This window comes from Natator depressus, chromosome 3 (assembly GCF_965152275.1).
Source record: "Natator depressus isolate rNatDep1 chromosome 3, rNatDep2.hap1, whole genome shotgun sequence".
Taxonomy (NCBI): domain Eukaryota; kingdom Metazoa; phylum Chordata; order Testudines; family Cheloniidae; genus Natator; species Natator depressus.
In genome coordinates, this window is record NC_134236.1 from 69,987,130 (window position 1) to 70,006,697 (window position 19,568).

At 47.5% G+C, this 19,568-nt stretch overlaps 2 protein-coding genes across 3 annotated transcripts in view; one reads left to right on the top strand and one right to left on the bottom strand.

The window, feature by feature from the left end:
* The window catches only part of RRAGD (Ras related GTP binding D), a 30,813-nt gene extending 20,318 nt beyond the window's left edge, over window positions 1-10,495 (bottom strand). The window contains exon 1 of the mRNA XM_074946876.1: window positions 10,054-10,495. Coding sequence (XP_074802977.1) covers window positions 10,054-10,192 — 139 coding nt within the window. The 5' untranslated portion in view covers window positions 10,193-10,495. The remainder of the gene's footprint in view (window positions 1-10,053) is intronic.
* An 8,386-nt stretch (window positions 10,496-18,881) lies between these two features.
* The window catches only part of ANKRD6 (ankyrin repeat domain 6), a 157,997-nt gene continuing 157,310 nt past the window's right edge, over window positions 18,882-19,568 (top strand). Inside the window, exon 1 of one of the 2 annotated variants that reach the window (XM_074948105.1) lies at window positions 18,882-19,016. The gene's annotated coding sequence lies outside the window, so the exon portion shown is untranslated. The remainder of the gene's footprint in view (window positions 19,017-19,568) is intronic. The other variant, XM_074948109.1, reaches the window with a different exon arrangement.

The following is a 19,568-nucleotide window of genomic DNA, read 5'->3' on the forward strand; positions in this document are numbered from 1 at the left end:
CATATATGAAGGATCAAGATAGCAGCAGACAGTGGTCTGCCACAGAGAGCAAATGTTGCAGCAGACTAACAACACTGGCAACAACTAAACACCTCAACAGAAAAGAGAACTCTCACACCCACCATGAAAGACATATTGTTAGTTCACTGTTGGCGTAGTGTACAGATATATTATAGCAGCAAAGAGAGATTGTCTTCACTTGTTGTGTGTGTAACAATTACTCTTCTTCCTTCACTTCTGTGGAAACATTTTTTGGACCAAAAATGATACTTTTTAGACAAAGGACCAACCTTCATGAAAAGGTACCAAAATTCAAAATGAATGAGTTCAGGAATAGCAAATGAAGGATTTGATCCTGCAAGTTCTTGACTGCTGATTAGGACCATATATATGCCTTCAGCAGAAACAGTTACTGGGGAAGGGAGATCTGCAAGATACGTGACAATGAAAGGAGCTTTATGAGATCAGTCTAAGATCCAATCTAACTCATAGTATTCATTCCCCAATAAACATTTTACAATTAATGACACTGTCATAATTTATAATTGACTTAATTCAGGGAAGCACTCTAAGTAAATCTGGTATGGAAAATTATCTCAATGACTGGCATACTTGAATGTCATCTTCTGATCACCAAGCATTTAATATGTAATCTGGATCCAGAGTCAAACTTTGAGCATCTGAAATTCAAACTCAGTTCCAATTTCAAAAGAAAAATTTAATGACCTGAACTAATCTCCCCAAACTCAACCATCTCCCAGCTTTGGAAGGTTTGAAATCCAGAAATAAATGTTGTAGCTCAGGCCCATCTTTATAAAGTACTGTAGGAGACAGTTATGTATGACATGATAAAAGATTCTAGAGTAGTAATCTAATGTACTCTTATCGCTACACAAGTGTATGTATTCAAAGTGAAATACTATTAAAGTTAAATAAGTACAGGCACCTCTTGATGACTAATGTTACATAAATTGATGTTTTGTTTGCATGCGGGAAAAATTCATGCCAGTGCAGGGAGACCTACACAAGACCCTAAGAGGGGCTGAAGTAGTATAGATTCTCTGCACTGGGTGAATTTTGCCTATAAAGTGTAAGCTATGTGTTGTCATCAAGCCTATATGTTCTTCCAGAAACTGGGTATGTTACTTGAAGTACACATGCTTGGGGTGTGCACATCAGGCATGTAAAAAAATGTAGTGCATATCCTGCTATGTGTCTTGTGTTAATTACTCAAGTGTTATTCCAGGGGAACTAATATCTCGCCTGTATTGGCACAGAGCATCACATTGGCACCACCTACTGGCTCAAGAGCAGCTAGACTAGGCAGCCACTGATTGTGACATAGTGTTATCGGAATGGCTGAGGTTAAGTGCAGATGATGCTATAAACTCCCTGATCCCATGATTTTTAGATAATTTTAAAAGGCCTGTACCATACCCCCTTCTACTATGATCCCATTAGATATCACGAGTTAAACAGTGTCAGGTTGGATAATACATGGATGAAAGCCCTCCAAGTAAAACATAGTTGTTGCAGAAAGTGGTGTTGGCAATTAGGTGCGGGGGGAGAAGGGAGGGACCTCATTATTCTTCATGAATAACAAACCCTAGCCCAAGCATGGTGTTGTGATAATTCCATTGCTGGAGGTATGGTCTTGTGGACAAAACAAACCAAAGTTCTGCGACTTCATAGTTTGTTTTTTTCTAGAAAAGAAAAAGAAAAAAAGGTGTTTGAAAGATTCCCACTGCTTCAAAATATACAGTACAGTCGCATCAATGTGTATGTACATGTGTTTATATAGGGTACGCCTACACTGTAATTAGATATCTGCGGCTGGCCCATGCCCCGTGACTCAGGCTCGCAGGCTTGGGACTAAGGGGCTGCTTAATTGTGGTGAAGACATTCGGGCTTGGACCGCAGCCCAAGCTCTGAGACCCTCCCACATCGCAGTGTACCAGAGCCCAGGCTCCAGTTCAAGCCTGAACATCTACACTGAAATTAAACAGCCCCTTTGCCCGAGCACACAAGCCACCTGACACAGGCCAGTGCGGGTTTTTAATTACAGTGTAGATATACCTATATAGGGCAATTTGCTAACTGTCTTGGCCAACTCAAGATCATAAGTGAAAAACTTTTGATGATTTATTTAATAAAAAACACTTTGGATGAAAGACTGTCTTTTGCTTTCCTTCTAGTCTGTGCTTTTTTTTTTTTTTTTGCATGTTTCAAAGAATTAAAAAAAAATTATTTTGTCCAAAACCAATTATTCTTAATGACTTGAATTTTTAAATGAATTGTCATGTTGGGTAAACTTTGCCAAACTGCTCAACTTTTTCTGGAATCCTAATTTAAAGACTGCTAAAACTATACTTAAAAACAATTGATGTGAATTCTATTGCTTTTAGGACGGTAATTTAGCTTTCTTATTTTTCAAGTTTCAGAGCTGGAGATAGATAAATTATATTTTCAGACCTTTGACGAGATGGCAGAATTGCTAGAGCATTTTCCTTTGAGAAGATTAGAGATTTCCTTATATGTAGAGGAATGGGAAGATACATTGTCCGCCCACATTCTTTTGTTGAGTGCATGACAAGTCCCTCCCCAGCTTGCCACAGAAATGCCTGTAGATACGTCACTACAACTTTCCAGACTAGATTACTGAATTGTAGTTATGATATGACAAACACTACTCTACACATTTCACTTACTCTGGCAGTGGGGGAAAAAATCTATTCTTCCCTTTACAGAATAAAATTAGTATAATCATTGATATTTCTTACTGAAAAGGCTAACATTTATAAAAGTGAGGTTTACACATAGTACAAATCTTAAAGATGTCAACAGTTTCCACTGGAGGGCAGCATGATCCTTTATCTTAATTTTCATCAGAAACCATGAAAATCCAGATTGCAGAAGTCATGCTAGTTAAATAATGTGCCCTTCGGAAGTATTCACAAATCAAGTTTTGTGCAAAACAACCTATCCAGAAGCACTTACACAGTGGAGATGCCTTTAGGCCATGACAGAATTCAGATATCAACAGCAGTTTTGCACATATTTATACAGTGTCACTGGCATACACACTGTGTTACAGAGAAAAAGCAAGACAAAAGCCCTTCTCAGAGAATTCATAATCATTGAGAGCAGTATATAGTCTTTACTGTGTTCTGCTAGTGAGGGTAGTACATAGTCTATACCCTATTAGCTCCCTCACATTACTGGAGATGCTCACTAATATTTAAAGCAACACTCCACGCTTTATAGGTTTCTTTCAAATAGTCCTCTTTAAGTCCCTATCCTGTGTCCCACCCCAAATAGTGGGGGACAATTACGATATATCCCTTGCCTAGTTCACAGAAGCTGGCGTTGCAAGATATGTACGTGCCACATCCGCTAAAGATTCGTATGTCCCTTCATGCTTCAACCATCATTCCAGAGGACAAGCGTCCATGCTGATGATGGGTTCTGCTCGATAACTATCCAGAGTAGTGCAGACCAACGCATGTTCATTTTCATCAACTGAGTCAGATGCCACCAGCAAAAAGTTGATTTTCTTTTTTGGTAGTTCGGGTTCTGTAGTTTCTGCATCGGAATGTTGCTCTTTTAAGACTTCTGAAAGCATTCTCCACATCCGTCCCTCTCAAATTTTGGAAGGCACTTCAGATTCTTAAATCTTGGGTCGAGTGCTGTAGCTATCTTTAGAAATATCACATTGGTACCTTCTTTGTGTTTTGTCAAATCTGCAGTGAAAGTGTTTTTAAGATGAACAACATGTGCTGGGTCATCATCTGAGACTGCTATAATACAAAATACATGGCAGAATGCAGGTAAAACGCAGAGCAGGAGACATACAATTCTTCCCCAAGGAGATCAATCACAAATTTGATTAACGCATTATTTTTTTAACGAGTGTCATCAGCATGGAAGCATGTCCTCTGGAATGGTGGCCAAAGCACGAAGGGGCATATGAATGTTTGGCATATCTAGTACATAAATACCTTCCAATGCTGGCTATAAAAGTGCCATGTGAACGTCTGTTCTCACTTTCAGGTGACATTGTAAATAAGCAGTGGGCAGCATTATCTCTCGTAAATGTAAACAAACCTGTTTCTCTTAGTGATTGGCTGAACAAGAAGAAGGACTGAGTGGACTTGTAGGCGCTAAAGTTTTATATTGTTTTGTTTTTGAGTGCAGTTATGTTACAAAAAAAATCTGTATTTGTAAGTTGAGCTTTCATGATAAAGAGATTGCAATAGGAGGTAAATTGAAAAATATTATTATTTCTGTTTATCATTTTTACAGTGCAAATATTTGTAATAAAAATACACCTCTACCCCGATATAACGCGACCCGATATAACACGGGTTCGCATACAACGCAGCAAAGCAGGCCTCTTCTTCCCTGCCCCCCGGCCCAGGTCTGGGAGGCAGGAGCTATGGGGGGGGCACTATTGGCGGGCCTGCAGGCCCAGAGTGGCCCGGGTGATTAGCGAGGGGGCTGGGAGCAGCCTGCTCTGCTTCCCACGCCCCAGCCCCGTAGCTCAGGGGAGGGGACCCTGCCTCACAGTCACCGGCAGCGGCCCCAGCCCGCTCCACTCCGCCACCTCCCAGCTGCGGCGCTCCATTTCCCACCACCGGTGAATACGGGGGGCATCCTTTCCCCAACCTCCCCACACTCACCGGCGGCGGGAAGTGGAGCGCCGCAGCTGGGAGCTAGCGGAGTCGAGGGGGCTGGGGCCTCGTCACTCTGCTTCCCGCCGCAGGTGAGTGCGGGAAGCATCCTTTCCCCAACCTCCCCGCACTCACCGGCAGCAGCGGAAGCAGAGCAGCAAGGCCCCAGCCCACCTCACTCCGCCAGCTCCCAGCCGCGGCGCTCTGCTTCCCGCCACCGGTGAGTGCGGGGAGCACCCTTTGTCCAACTTCCCCGCACTCACCGGTGGCGGGAAGCAGAGCGCCGTAGCTGGGAGCTGGCAGTGAGTGCCTGTCAGGGGGCTGGGGTGTGGATAGAAGTCGGGGCAGTCAGGGGACAGGGAGCAGGGGGTTAGGTAAGGGGTGGCGTCCTGGGGATGACTAGGGATGGGGGGGGGGTCCTCTGGAGGGGGCGGTCAGGGGACAAGGAGCAGGGGGGCCAAAGCAAGTTTGATATAATGTGATTTCACATATAACGCGGTAAGATTTTTTTGGCTCCCGTGGACTGCATTGTATTGGGGTAGAGGTGTAATATAAAGTGACCACTATGCTCTTTGTATTTTTGTTGTAATTGAAATCAATGTATCTGAAAATGTAGAAAAACATCCAAAATATTTAATAAATTTCAACTGGTATTCTATTAACAGTGTGATTAAAACTGCGATTAATTGTGATTAATTTTTTAAATTTTTTTGGGGGGAGGGATAGCTCAGTGGTTTGAGCATTGGCCTGCTAAACCCAGGGTTGTGAGTTCAATCCTTGAGGGGGCCATTTAGGGATTTGGGGCAAAAATTGGGGATTGGTCCTGCTTTGAGCAGGGGGTTGGACTAGATGACCTCCTGAGGTCCCTTCCAATCCTGATATTCTATGATTCTATGAAATTGTGGTTAATTTTTTGAGTTAATCATGTGAGTTAACTGCAATTAATCAACAGCCCTAGTTCATACATACTAGAAGTGGGGGTGGGAGAGAGATGATGTTCTTATCGCTAAAGAACAAACTGAGAATCAGAAGATCTGGGTTCTGTTCTGCAACAGACCCACCAGATCTGGCATTCTGGTCCTGTATGATTTTTGGCCAGTCACGTAGGTGCTTTGTAGTACAGTTTCCCATCTACAAGTGAGAAGATTTTTTATTACATACTCTCAAGTGGGTTGTGAAGCTTTACAAAATTAAGTGCTCTGAGGTCTTTGAATGGAAGAACAAAGAATGATTATATGTGGAAAGCTGGAAGATTACTGTGTTTTATGCACTAACTTTTTCCAGTGTTCAGCCAAAAGGCAAGTAACTACTAGTCTTGGGAGGTGATCCACAGTATGTTCAGACACTCCCTTTGCATGCACAATCATAACCCCTATGTTTATATGTTGGAGTACAGGGACAAAGCAAACTAATAACTTTTGGAAAAAGTTATCTGCCATGTATTGATCTTCCTCCACTCCTCTTTCATGGGAAGGAGGGATCTGTGACTCTGATCTTTGCAGAGTTTGCTCCATGGGTCCCAGACATGGGTACAGGTAAGTCAAGTAAGCCAAGGGTAAGAGAAAGACATGTTTCTCTCCAGCCCAATGGAAGTTAAGTAAAGGAGATAACACAGCTCCAGGCTCCCTCTATAGAGACTCTGCCCTTTTCAGGCCTCAGAAACAACAGGCAGGCCAGATCCACTCAATTTCCAAGAGAGCTGTTAGTGGCCAGAGCCTGCTTGGAGACACAGAGTCTCTATGAACTGCCCTACCCACCTGTAGATTCCAGAGAGCCATCCGGTTTAGAAGAGGGTCTCATGGTTCATTCAAGGGAAAGAGAGTACCCCTGAAGGAACAACAGAGGATAGATTCCATAAGGGGATCCCTCCCTCAGTGCTTTTGCCTCCTCCAGATGTTTCTGGGACACAGCTGTTTTCATCAGTTAAATATAATATTATTATGCTACTATGAAAAAATGTTTTCTAGAGTTGTTTTTTTAAACTGCTGCAGTGACAGCAAGGGTCTACTGAGAAATAATCACCATTCTCTTCTCAGTAAATTCCTTTGGATTACTTGTCTACAGCAAGTCTTAAACTCTACCCAAATTAAGAGTTATTTAAAAATAAACATGCTGTCAATTAGGAAACAAAAAAATTATAACTAATTTATATCAATCTTTGCAGACAGCTTTCCTAACAAAAGTGTTCATATATGACACGTTGGGAAAAAGATCTGGACAGACAAATTACTCCAGAGGAATGGGGTTTGATTTGGCAAAGAGGATCAGCAACATACATCTGTAACACAACAAAATAAAATTTCTTTAAGATACTGTTTCAATTGTACCTCATACCAGACAGCTTAAAAAGAGAGAGAGATTGTATGGGGATAAATGTTGAGAAACTGTGGTGAAAGATGAGATTTTATGTATGCATGCAGGACATGTCCAGTCATTAGAAAGTATTGGGATGCAATCTGTAGCCACATATCACAAACTATTGGATATTTATTATCAAATGATCCTTTGGTAATCATCCTGGGACTTCCTAGTGGTCACACAAAGGAAATAAAGAATTAATCTCTCATCTGCTAGTAGCTGCTAGGATATTGGTGGCATCTCACTGTAAAAAGAAAAATAGTCCAACTTCGGAGGAATGCTTCAAAAATATGAAAGGCTGTGGTTATGAAAAAATTAACACAAAAACTATGTATCCAGCAAAATAGACAGAGGACAGATAGATACTTAGCTATTTGGTTGCATTTTATTCAATATTCAGACGTAGTACATTCACCTGCAAAAACACCAGGACACCTGTCCAATTTTTTTGAATATTGATATATATTGACATTTGATAGACATACCTGGTCTATTAAATGTGTATACAGAGATTTCACTCAATATAATAAAATCACTAGAAATGACATAAGTGTTATAATGATGTTCATTCTGTAATATGGTAATATCCTGTTAGAAAGATTGGATTAATATATTCCTGTATCTCTTTAAACAAAAGCTAACTGTTGTAATGAATTGTTTTGTTTCTGACATTTACATGACAAGGATTTGTAAACTAGTTAAAACTTCCTAAATAAATAAGTAGTTTGAAAAAATAAATACACTAACACAGAAAATCCCTTACTCAGATTTTTAAGTGGTTTTAAAAGCAATAATACCTATTGCACCATATCATTGTATATCAATGAATATTTGGCTTTGTACTTAAAAAGCAACTCCCTGAAATATTCAGTGTTCTCCAAGCTCCTTTGTAAAATGTAACAGTGTTTCAAGGGAAAAACAGTGCACATTCTAAGTGAAAGCAACAGGTGTTGGCCTGGCCTACCTCTTTTGTAATGTATTTCCCAACAAGCATTTGTTTTGTAGCATCACTGTTGCCTCCACATGCACTGAAGAATGAAGCAAATGGCAACGCAGGCACCCACAGCAACACGTATATGCACACAGTCACACAGGCATTTAAGCAGAGCCTGGAAATCTGGGGACTGACATTCACAGCTGCAGAGCAGCCCTGGACACAGAACTATTTGCTTGCTGCTGCCTTTTATAGCCTGACATCTGTCCTCCCCGCTTCTTGGCACTCTAAAGAAACATCACCAAGCTATGTCCATTCATATTATACATGGAAAACTTTCATGGCAGAAGACATGGTAAGTACTATATGGAGATGTTTTTGTGTTTAAATGTCTCCTATTCCCATTCCCTAACACATATAACCAGTGCTGCTCTCCTTCTCCCCCCACCAGAACACTGAGTCCCCATGTCCCATCATCCATTCCTGTTCATATTTCCTAATGCATCCCTATTCCTCATACATTCCCTTCACCATACAGCCACCTTGTTCTCCCTTCCTGCCTCCTACTCCATAATACAGCCAACTGTGACAAGCTCACACTTGCTTACTCTCCCTCCCGCCACAATACAGTGATCACTGCCCTACCTCCCTACTCAGTATCCCTTACACCCTCCCAAAACAGACCCTATCCCAGGGGTGGGCAAACTACGGCCTGGGGGCCATATCTGGCCCTTCAGAAGTTTTAATACAACCCTTGAGCTCCTGCTGGGGAGCGGGGTCCAGTGCTTGCCTCACTCCAGCGCTCTAGCCGGGGGCTTGCCCCACTCCGTGCAGCTCCCAAAAGCAGTGCCATGTCCCCACTCCAGCTTCTATGCCTAAGGGCAACCAGGGCGCTCCACACACAGCCTCCGCAACTCCCATTGGCCAGAAACCATGGCCAATGGGAGCTGCAGGGGCGGCACCTGCGGACGGGGAGCATGAAGAGATGCCTGGCTGCGCCTCCGCTTAGGAGCCAGAGGGTGGACATGCTGCTGCTTCCAGGAGCTGCTTGAGGTAAGCGCCGGCTGGAGACTGCACCCCTGACCCCCTCCCACACCCCAAACCCTGCCCTGATCCCCCTCCCACCCTCCGAACACCTTGGTCCCAGCCCGGAGTACCCTCCTGCACCCCCAACCCCTCATCCCCAGCCCCACCCCAGAGCCTGTATCCCCAGTCAGAGCCCTCGATCCCCTTCACACCCCAAACCCTGCCCCAGCCCGCAGCCCCCTCCTGCACCCTGAACGTCACATTTCTCGCCCCACCCCAGAGCCCGCACACCCACCCACACTGCAACCTCCAATTTCATGAGCATTCATGGCCTGCCATACAATTTCCATACCCAGATGTGGCCCTCAGGCCAAAACGTTTGCTTACCCCTGCCCTAACCCCATCCTATACCCCCCCCCCATCACCAATCCTGTCCCATCCCACACCCACCCAGCCAACCCCTTCCTTTATCCCATCCTCAGGGCCAGGGCCTCCCCCATTCCCAAAGAGCCAGCCTCTTCTCCCTCGCCCCACACTCAGACCCTACCTTGGCCCATCCCCCTACACCCAGAGCCAGTCCCCCCTCCCCACAGAGCCAGTCCAGTCTCCCTAGCCCCTACCCGCTCTCCAGTCAGTGCATGCCTTTATCCTATCCCCGCATCCAGAGCCAGCTCCTCCCCATCCCCATAAAACCAGCCCCAGCCCTGCCCCATTCCCTGTTCCCCCACACCCAGACGCAGTCCCTCATTGCCATAGTGCCTGCCCCGTGCCCTCCCGAGAGAGCCAGTCATCCCAGCCCATGCCCCACACAGCCAGCCCCTGCCTTGCCTCATCCCCCCGTACCCGCAGTGCCAGCCCCTTCCCCACCCCACACAGCCAGCCCCTGCCTTGCCTCATCCCCCCGTACCCACAGTGCCAGCCCCTTCCCCACCCCACACAGCCAGCCCCTGCCTTGCCTCACCCCACAGTGCCAGCCCCTCCCCCCCCCAGCACCGGGTCCGCTCCCGGCCCCGCAGGCTTGGCGCGGCGGCGGCGCTGCCCTCCCCAGCACGGCGGGGCACTCACACGCTTCGTCGGCGCCGGTCTCCGGGTCTCCATCCGAGAAGGACTCGGCCCCATCCCCGTAGTCCGCGAGCCCAACAAGCTCATCTTCCTCCTCCTCCTCCTCCTCCTCCTCCTGCGGCTTCCTCGGCACCTGGTTCATCGCGGCCGCCCCCCGCCGCTGCCGCGGGAGGTTCCGATTCGATCCCTTCCCCGCAGGTCTCGGCCCGGGCGGTGCTGCGACTGGAGCAGCCAGCCAGAGCCCCGCGCCCTCCCAGAGGAGCGAGCGAGAGAGACTGCGTGACCCGAGTCACCTGACACAGCCGGGCGGTCACTCACTCACACAGGCACCGCCGCCACGCTCTGCACACGCAGGGCAGGGCCGTGCACCCTGCAGCGGCACACGGCTCCGGCAGGGCCACGCACTCCGCCCAGCCCCCGGCGCTGGCACAGGGGCACTGCCACACTTGCGCGCCGAGCCGGCCCAGTCACACCCACTCCTCCCGCCCCCGTCACTCACAGACAGGCAGTGCCCCAGCGAGCTGTGCCCCAGGCGGTAGCCAGTCACACTCACAGCCTCCCCCATCACTCACAGTCACTGTCACACTGAGCTGTGCCCCAGGCCAGTCACACTCACAGCCTCCCCCCATCACTCACAGTCACTGCCACACTGAGCTGTGCCCCAGGCCAGTCACACTCACAGCCTCCCCCATCACTCACAGTCACTGCCACACTGAGCTGTGCCCCAGGCCAGTCACACTCACAGCCTCCCCCCATCACTCACAGTCACTGCCACACTGAGCTGTGCCCCAGGCCAGTCACACAGCCTCCCCCCCTCACTCACAGACAGGCACTGCCACACCCTGCACACTGAGCTGTGCCCCAGGCCAGTCACACCCACAGCCTCCCCCCCCACCCCCCATCAGAACTCACAGACAGGCACGGGCACACTGCACACCAAGTCATGCCCCAGACCACCCATTCACATAGCCTACCCCCATCATTCAGACTTGGCACCAGGGCCATCCCTAGACATTGTGGTGCCCTACGCAGTCCCCCCGCGGGGGAGGGGGGTGACTGGCCCCAGGCCTCCGCGGGGGGAAGGGGGAGCAGGAGCAGGCTTGGGGGGCAAGGGGGAACCGCCCCCCAGCACGAGCCAGCAGAGTGGGTTGGGGCCAGGTCACTCCACTTCCTGCCGCCTGGTGATTGCAGGGCAGGCCCAACCCTACACTCACAAGGCAGCAGGAAGTGGAGTGACCTGGGCCCAACCTGCTCCACTCTGCTCCCCTGGCTCCCAGCCTTGGGGGTCAGGGGGCAACCGCCCTCCAGCACTCACTGGCGGCACAGCTGAGCGCCAGCAAAGCGGGCTGGGGCCAGGTCGCTCCACTTCCTGCTGCCTGGTGAGTGTAGGGCACACCCAACCCCTGCTGCAGTCCCCCGGGATGTAGCTCAGGGGAAGGGGTGGAGTGGGGGCGGAGCTGGGGTGGAGCAGGGGTGGGAAGAGGCGGGACGGGGGCGGAGCAGGGGCAGGGGCTTTGTGGAAGAGGCAGAGCAGGGGCGGGGGCAGCTTTCTTGGGCAGCTCAGCAGGCCGGGGGATCGGGCTGGCCACTGGAGCAGCACGCAGCTGCGTAGGGCACCAGGAAATTTGGGGTGCCCTACACAGCTGCGTAGTTTGCATATGGGTAAGCACAGCCCTGATGGGCACTGCCACACTGCACAGCAAGCTGTTTCGCAGGCCACTCACACTATCCCCTGTCATTTACAGACGGGTACTGTGCATGTGGAGCCATCCCCCAGGCCAGCCACCCACCCATCCAGCATACCCCACATTGTTCCCACATAGTCTTTGCCATTCTGTGCCTACTGTCATACACTCTGTCATTTACAGATGGGCTCTTAGACCCATACACTTTGGCATTCACACATATGCAGGAACACATACAGGCCCTGGTATGTTGTATACTCGCAGTTATAGACTGTACTTACAGAGAAAGATATCTATTGTAACACATGCACAACACACACACACAAAATTATTGATGTACACACTAGTGGAAGCTAGTTTTCACATATTTTTTAAAAAATCTACATCTACTAATTCACACATGCACAGCAATGCATATTCAGAGGCTCACCCATTTATACACATGGGCACTCAAACATGAAGGCACAGACATACTTATGTTAATTAGTGGTACCATAGTGCCATAGCAGCATAAGGGAAAATCTCCCACCTAGAGCCTCACCTCAAGTCTACGCCTGCCTTTCCTATAGGTCCTCATCTGGGCTAATCGTCCAGTATCTAGATCTTGGACTGGTGAATCTAGGTGTACACCTTTCATCAGCAGCAGGGTGAACAGTTAGGGCTCAAATGGGCAGAAGAATTCTAATATGGATTAACGGCCATCATACCTCAGGTGCCTGGCAGAGGACACTCTTTAGACAATGGCAGGAGCCTTATAGATGAACTAGCAAGCACTGCGGGGCAGACGCAGCACCCTTCAGCCTTCGAGCCTTGGCTCTCCACTGGGTAAAGGTTGCGGTATCTGAGAGCGTGCATCCAGCTACTATGCACCACAGGTTGCACGTTAAACTATTCTGTGTGGACAATCTACAGGTACCAACAGTTCTCCCATCATCATTCATCAAACCCTTACAAAAAGACTCATGGCGTGAGTTTCCTGGGCAGTGCTGCTAGGCCTGAGAAGCTAAAAGCTGGTAGTCAACAATCTCCACATGAGCAGTCTAGGTGTGATGGTTGCATGATGCTCGCTCTGCGATGGGAACATGAGGTCCTACTTAGGCAACCAGGCCCCACCTACCTCAATCCAAGGAGGCCCCTATAAAAGTTGGGGGTAAAAAGGGCTCACCTCTCACTGACTCCTGGCTGGTTTCCCACAATCATCAGGATCTCCATTTTAAGTGGGAGAAACAATTTTTAAAATGGACAGAAACTGACAATTGGATGCTGGATCGTTCTCACACTACTTGGCTCAAAGGAAAATTGAGCCCATAGAAGAACTGCAATTGTATCAAAAGAGGTATACAGGTATCAAATATATATTGCTGCCTTATTTGAGACTAGATTAAATGAGAAAAAGAATACACTTTCTACTGGTCAGGCTACAAGGCAGATCAAAACATCAGCCTACACAGGGTAGGTTTCGCAATAGCGAACTCCATCACTAATAAACTACCACAGCAACCTATATCAATATCTGAGCTCCTAATGACATTGCAGATAATATTGTCCCACAACAACTTTCTGACAATAACAAGCACCTATGCCCCAACACTACTTGCTTCTGAAGAAATGAAGACTCAGTTCTACAGCGAGTTGAGTGACACTCTAAGAAACATACTAAATAATGACAAAATCTTATTACTGAAAAAAGAAAAGGAGTACTTGTGGCACCTTAGAGACTAACCAATTCACTTGCGCATAAGCTGTAGCTCACGAAAGCTTATGCTCAAATAAATTGGTTAGTCTCTAAGGTGCCACAAGTACTCCTTTTCTTTTTGCGAATACAGACTAACACGGCTGTTACTCTGAAACCTCCTATTACTGAGTGACTTCAATGCTTGCATTGGAGATGACTACACCACTTGGAACAGAGTCATGGGGAAATTTGGACGTAGGTCTCTAAATACAAATGGAGAAAGACTCTTAATTTGTTGCATGTGTGTGTGTGTATGTGTGTGTGTGTGTGTAGAGAGAGCAAAAAAATACACAGATACAGACAGAGAAAGCAGAAAGGAAGCCCAGTTGATATCCAAGGAAGAAGTTGTCGCGTGACCCTGAGAAAAAGCTGAGAGAGAGAGCTTGAAAGAGACTTCAGAGTAGCAGCCGTGTTAGTGTGTATTCGCAAAAAGAAAAGGAGTACTAGTGGCACCTTAGAGACTAACCAATTTATTTGAGCATAAGCTTTCGTGAGCTACAGCTCACTTCATCGGATACATTCAGTGGAAAATACAGTGAGGAGATTTATACGCACACAGAACATGAAATATAAATCTCCTCACTGTATTTTCCACTGAATGCATCCGATGAAGTGAGCTGTAGCTCACGAAAGCTTATGCCCAAATAAATTGGTTAGTCTCTAAGGTGCCACTAGTACTCCTTTTCTTTTTGAAAGAGACTTGGAACTGTGAATAAAGAAACTGTCTCCTGATGTTTGGTTTCTTCTGTGTTCAGGGAAACAGGCATTCTTGGTACATAAACAGCATTGCATCAAAGAAATACCTAATTCCAGCATTGATTTCTCTCCCTAATTAAAAAAACTTGCAACCCACCCCCAAATCAGCTGACTGCTTAGGCCAAAAGGGGTAACTATAACTTTAAACATACAAACAGTCCCATTCAGTCAATGGAGTTTAAGAGAGCTCACATGCTTATGCACATATGTAAATTTGCAAGACTGAGACAAGCCTAATTCTGCTCATGTTGAACTCAGTGACAAAACTCCCATTGATTCCAAAAAGAAAAGGAGTACTTGTGGCACCTTAGAGACTAACCAATTTATTTGAGTTTAAGCTTTCGTGAGCTACAGCTCACTTCATTGAAACCATTGATTCCAGTGGATGCTAAGTAGGTCAAAAGGACCTACTTCTGTGAGGTGTTAATTTCATCCATGCTTATGATCCAGGACTGCCAAAATATGGGCCTGATCCTGCAAACACTGACACAAGTGCTTAACTTTTAGTGATGTGTGAATAGTTCTAGTTCCATTAAGTTGGCGCCTAAGAGTATTGTATTTTATACATTAATGAGTAAGATATAATTCCCATCAAAAGAAGAAGGATTGGGGCCTTAGTGAACAGGCAAATAAAAATAACAAGAAAATGTTCTTTATTTTAACAATTGTAATTTAATTATGATACTGAACTTCAGAGAGTGCTGTAGTATATTTTGGAAAATTACAAAGTCTTACTAACACAAGTCTTCACAATACAAACCTCTGTTGTGAAATCTTTCCTGAACAATAGGGAGAAACAGACATTTTAGGGGTGAACTATGTAGTGTGCATATAAGCAAGGTTGTAAACCATTTTAGTTATATTGGAATGATATATACACAGAATTATATGTAAAATAAATAAAAAAGAGAAATCAACTATCACAAAAATTTGTTTTTAATGTTTGTGTTACTTCAGTATTTTAATTCATGTAAGTTCTGATCTTGAAAATGCGTTTAAGTCATGTGAGTAGTCCCATTGAAGTTGATGGGCTATTCTATGTAATTATGATTCTATAAATTCCTGATATTAAGCCCAACTCCTGCTCTTCTCCACCTCAAAATGGTCCCTGAGAAAGACATGGCTTATAGATCAATGATTTTATTGATTTCTGATGATTGACTAATATGCATTTGGTAGAAGCTATGTCTGAAAAATAGATTATTAATGAACAATCATTGTGCCCCTGTGTTGGTGTATTTTTTGGCCAGCAGTCAATTAGTGTTGGTCCTAGGGCCGCACAGGGGGAAGGGAAGGGTCAGGTTTAGAAAGGTCCTGGTTGAGGATGGAACAACAGTAGAAAACATAGTTGTGTGTCTAAAGTTAGTACCAGTTGTCTTTTGTCCCTTGGAAGATTACAGTTTTGGTGCTTCTACCCCACCACCCCTTATATTACTGTCACCTTACATATGGTAGCTCATAGGCACCGACTTACTGAATTGCTGGGGAGGTACTCGACCCCTGCTCCGCTCCAGACCCTGCCCCCACTCCACCCCTTTTGCCAAGCCATTACCCCCGCCCTACCTCTTCCCACCCCAGCTCCGCCATTCTGCCAGGAGGACAGGAGCAGCACCCCCCACACAGTGGAGGCAGATGGAGAAGGACACTGGAAGAGCGGCTCATAGGGATAGACAAGAGGAACTAGGAGCAGTCTTAGTTTCTCAAGGCATGGGAGGATTGGGCTCTTCAGCAGGAAGAGACACTGATGAACCAATTAACAGCACAGGAGCTACATCATAAGGAACAGGACGATGCCCACAAGGAACAGGAGCATTCCCTAATGGAGAGGCTCATAGAACTGGTAGCCAAATGAGTTCAGGGTCTGCCTGCTTCCAAGGCCACTGCACTGTCTGTAAACCGCCACCTCCTCTTCCTTCTCCTGCTGCCACCCAGGATGCTGCTGAACATAAAGTATGTAGCCCCTTTGTGCATGCCAATGTTCCATCACATGCTTTTCTAGCAGCTGAACAATGTGTAAAGATGTCCCTCAGCATGGGAATATATCATCTTCTGTCTCCTTGCTGTGCCGAGATGGCACATCTGGCATTCCTGATTTCCCTTGCCCGCCGGGGACCAAGACCAGTGTGCACAGAGTTTGTAAACCAGACTTGTTCTAAACCCACTCAGGACAGAAGCACTCCTCTTTACTCTCACAAATGTTATGGAATGTGGAGCATGCAATGATTATACAAACAGCGTTGTCCACACTGGCAGCCAGACAGAATAGGAAGTGCCAACAAGATTTCAGCATGCTCCTTGACTATTTTGCAGCTACTGAGCTTGTAACTGAAGTCTCTTTTTCCAGGGTAAATGATGTTGGGGGTACAGTTTAATGAGCCAAGGCAGGAATGGGTATGCAGTGTCCCCAAAAATAACAATTGGTACAGACACACTGTAGAGAACCATATTCTTTCTGTGGAATAAAGTCCCTTCTTCAAGTACAATCCTGATCTCTTCAACATCTTGGCTTCATGAACCTCTCCAATGTTTCCCACGTTAATGTTCATGAATCTGCCTCTAAATCTGTCCACTAAACTTGAAGAATGAGCAAATAGTAACCTCTTTGGTTCACATACTCACTTGCCCTTCTTGGTGAACAAAGTATTGGGATGTGTGTGCCATTGATAGGCCAGAATAGTTCAGAAACCTCATCTCCTCAAATCCAGCTACTATTTCTGCAACTTTGCTTATTCCAACTACCCATAGGTAGATCACAGTTCTAACTACCTCACAAACCTGCACAACCACAATGCTGACAGTGGATTTTCCAGTCCCCACGTGGTTTGCAATGGACATTTACCTGTCTGGTATTGCCAGCTTCCAAAGGGCAGTAGCAACCTGCTCCTGCACAGATATGTCTTGTCTTCCCTGAATCAAATGTTCTGGCACTGGGAGTTTGGCACAAGCTCCTCACACAGCTCCAGGAAGATCTCTTTCCTCATTTGGAAGTTCTGAAGCCACTGCTGATCACCCCAGGTTTCCAAAACTCTGTGATCCATGACCCCATACTGGTTCTCTTGTATCCAGAGATGATCCATCCAAGAGCAGATTGTGGCAATATCAGCATTTACTATATCTGTACCATATGAGCTGAATGAATTGTCATTGACCCTCCAAGTCAGCCATCTTCAACATGTCATAAAAATCTGTCCAAATTCTGTCCAGCATCTTGCTGATTGCCTACTCCACTACATAACCATTTGTCCCATGACAAGGAGCAGGAGCAGAACCACATCATCATCCCATTGCTCCATGTCTTCCACCCAGTTTGGCAGGGAATAACAGTGAGGGGCGATGTGATCAGGAACTACCATTGACCAATGTGTGAAGGTGGGGGACAGTACAAACAATACACAACAAACTAGTTCCTAAAGTGTCTCCCTGTGACACACAAAACCTGGGATATCACTCCTGAAATGGTAGCGCTAACATTGCATAACAACAGTGCAGTGTGGATGTTAGGTATATGTGTGTACACAGCATTATGCCTGTGTTCAGCTGCAATGGGGTATCCACCCCACACAAGGCCTGAAGGGGTTAAGGTGGCCCGGTGGGCCAATTAGGCAGCTATACTGCACCTGGGGGGGAGGAGCCAGGGAGTGGGGACTAATTAGGGACAAGGCTCAGCTGGACAGGAATAGGAGGGGCCTGTATAAAGCACAGTAGCAGTGAACAGCACAGTGTGAGATTATAGCAGTGGGGGGAGAAAGATAGGAAGCAGCCCAGGGGTACACCTAGGGTGACCAAATAGCAAGTGTGAAAAATTGGGATGGAGGTGGGGGGTAATAGGTGCCTATATGAGAAAAAAAACCAAATATTGGGACTGTCCCTATAAAATTGGGACATCTGGTCACCCTAGGTACACCAGCAAGGTTCAGGATTGTGCAGACCTTGATTGCTTGTTGTAGGATCCCTGGGCTGGGTACCTCTGCCAGTCCCTGGGGAAGTGGCACACTTAAGGAGCAGTGAATGAGATGACTGCCTGAGACAGTGGGTCCTGAGAGACTATGAGAAAGCATTGCCCCCACCCCCACAAAGGGGAAACTACAGTGAGCTGGCTGGTGGGCCAAGCCATGAAGGGGGAGCAGTTGAGTCCCAAGGAGAGTGACTGAGTGCAATTGTAGGAAGAGGTGTTGGCCTGGCAGAGCTAATCCCCACAGCGTGGAGTGACTAATGCACTACAGGACACCAGCACAGCATATGTGTGTATGGGGAGCATGCATGAGCATGTACACTGGTCTGGTAACTGTGTCCATGTGTGCCAGTGTAGACATAGCTGCAGATTGTCTGTTATAAGTCTGGGGTGGTGGGTTTAGCTGGTTGGGAAATAGAAGGGTTTCTCAACACTTTTTTCTGTTGAAATGGCACTTCTCTTCTCGCCCCCCCTCCTCCCTCCAAGCCATGGTTGTCGTCAATGGGTCCCCTCTTTTCCTCCCCGCAAGTCATTAAGAGCCGCCTCGCTCCTACCCACCCTCTGCGGCGGCCTTTGTCCCTGCCCGCTACGGCCGCTGGGTGTCGCTGCTGCAGAAAGCAAGGGGGGGCGGGCTAGTTACCTGCGGAGGGAATCTGAGCAAGAGCTCGCAGGAACTTCACGCCGTCCCGGGGGAGCTGCGAGGAGCAAGCGGAGAGGTCCCCTAGGAAGGCGCGGGGAGGCTGGAGGAGCAGCAGGAACCCCCCCTTGCACGGCCTGGCCGCACTGGACACGCAGGCGGGGCTAGTGCGCCGCCGGATCCCGGGAGCCAGAGGAAAAGGTAGGGCTTTTGTGGGTGTGTGCCCCCCCCCATCCATTTACTCGCTAAGAGTGACCCACCCTTTCCCCAGCAGGGGCTGGGCTGAGAGACCAACGTGTGGTGGCCCTGTTAGCTCGTCAGGTGTCTGAATTACCCTTCTACTAACGGAGCTGGACTGCAGCCTAATCCCCCCGCTCCTCCCCCCCACGCCCTCCTTTGCACGGGACTTGGTCCTCGCTTGTAAACAAGCGGAGGGCGTGGGGGCGCTGGGCGTTAATGCAGCAGCGGCTCGGTCCCTCCCTCAGCCCGACCTGGAGAGTGAGGAGCAGCTAGGCTGGCTCCTTCCCCTCCCCGGGACAGCGGCCGGAGAGCCGCGTCCCTGCCTTGGGGAAGGCGGGAGTTAGTTTCCGTGTCGCAGGGAGAACGCGGTCTCGACTCCCCCGGGGGCCAAGTTCCGCAGTAGTGATTCGAGCCCCGCTCCCAGTGGCTCGAGGGGGAGTTGGAGTTGAGTCAGGAGGACTGCAGGATTGGGCCCCACTCTCCTTCCTCTGCGACTGCAGCCCCCGGGGTGCT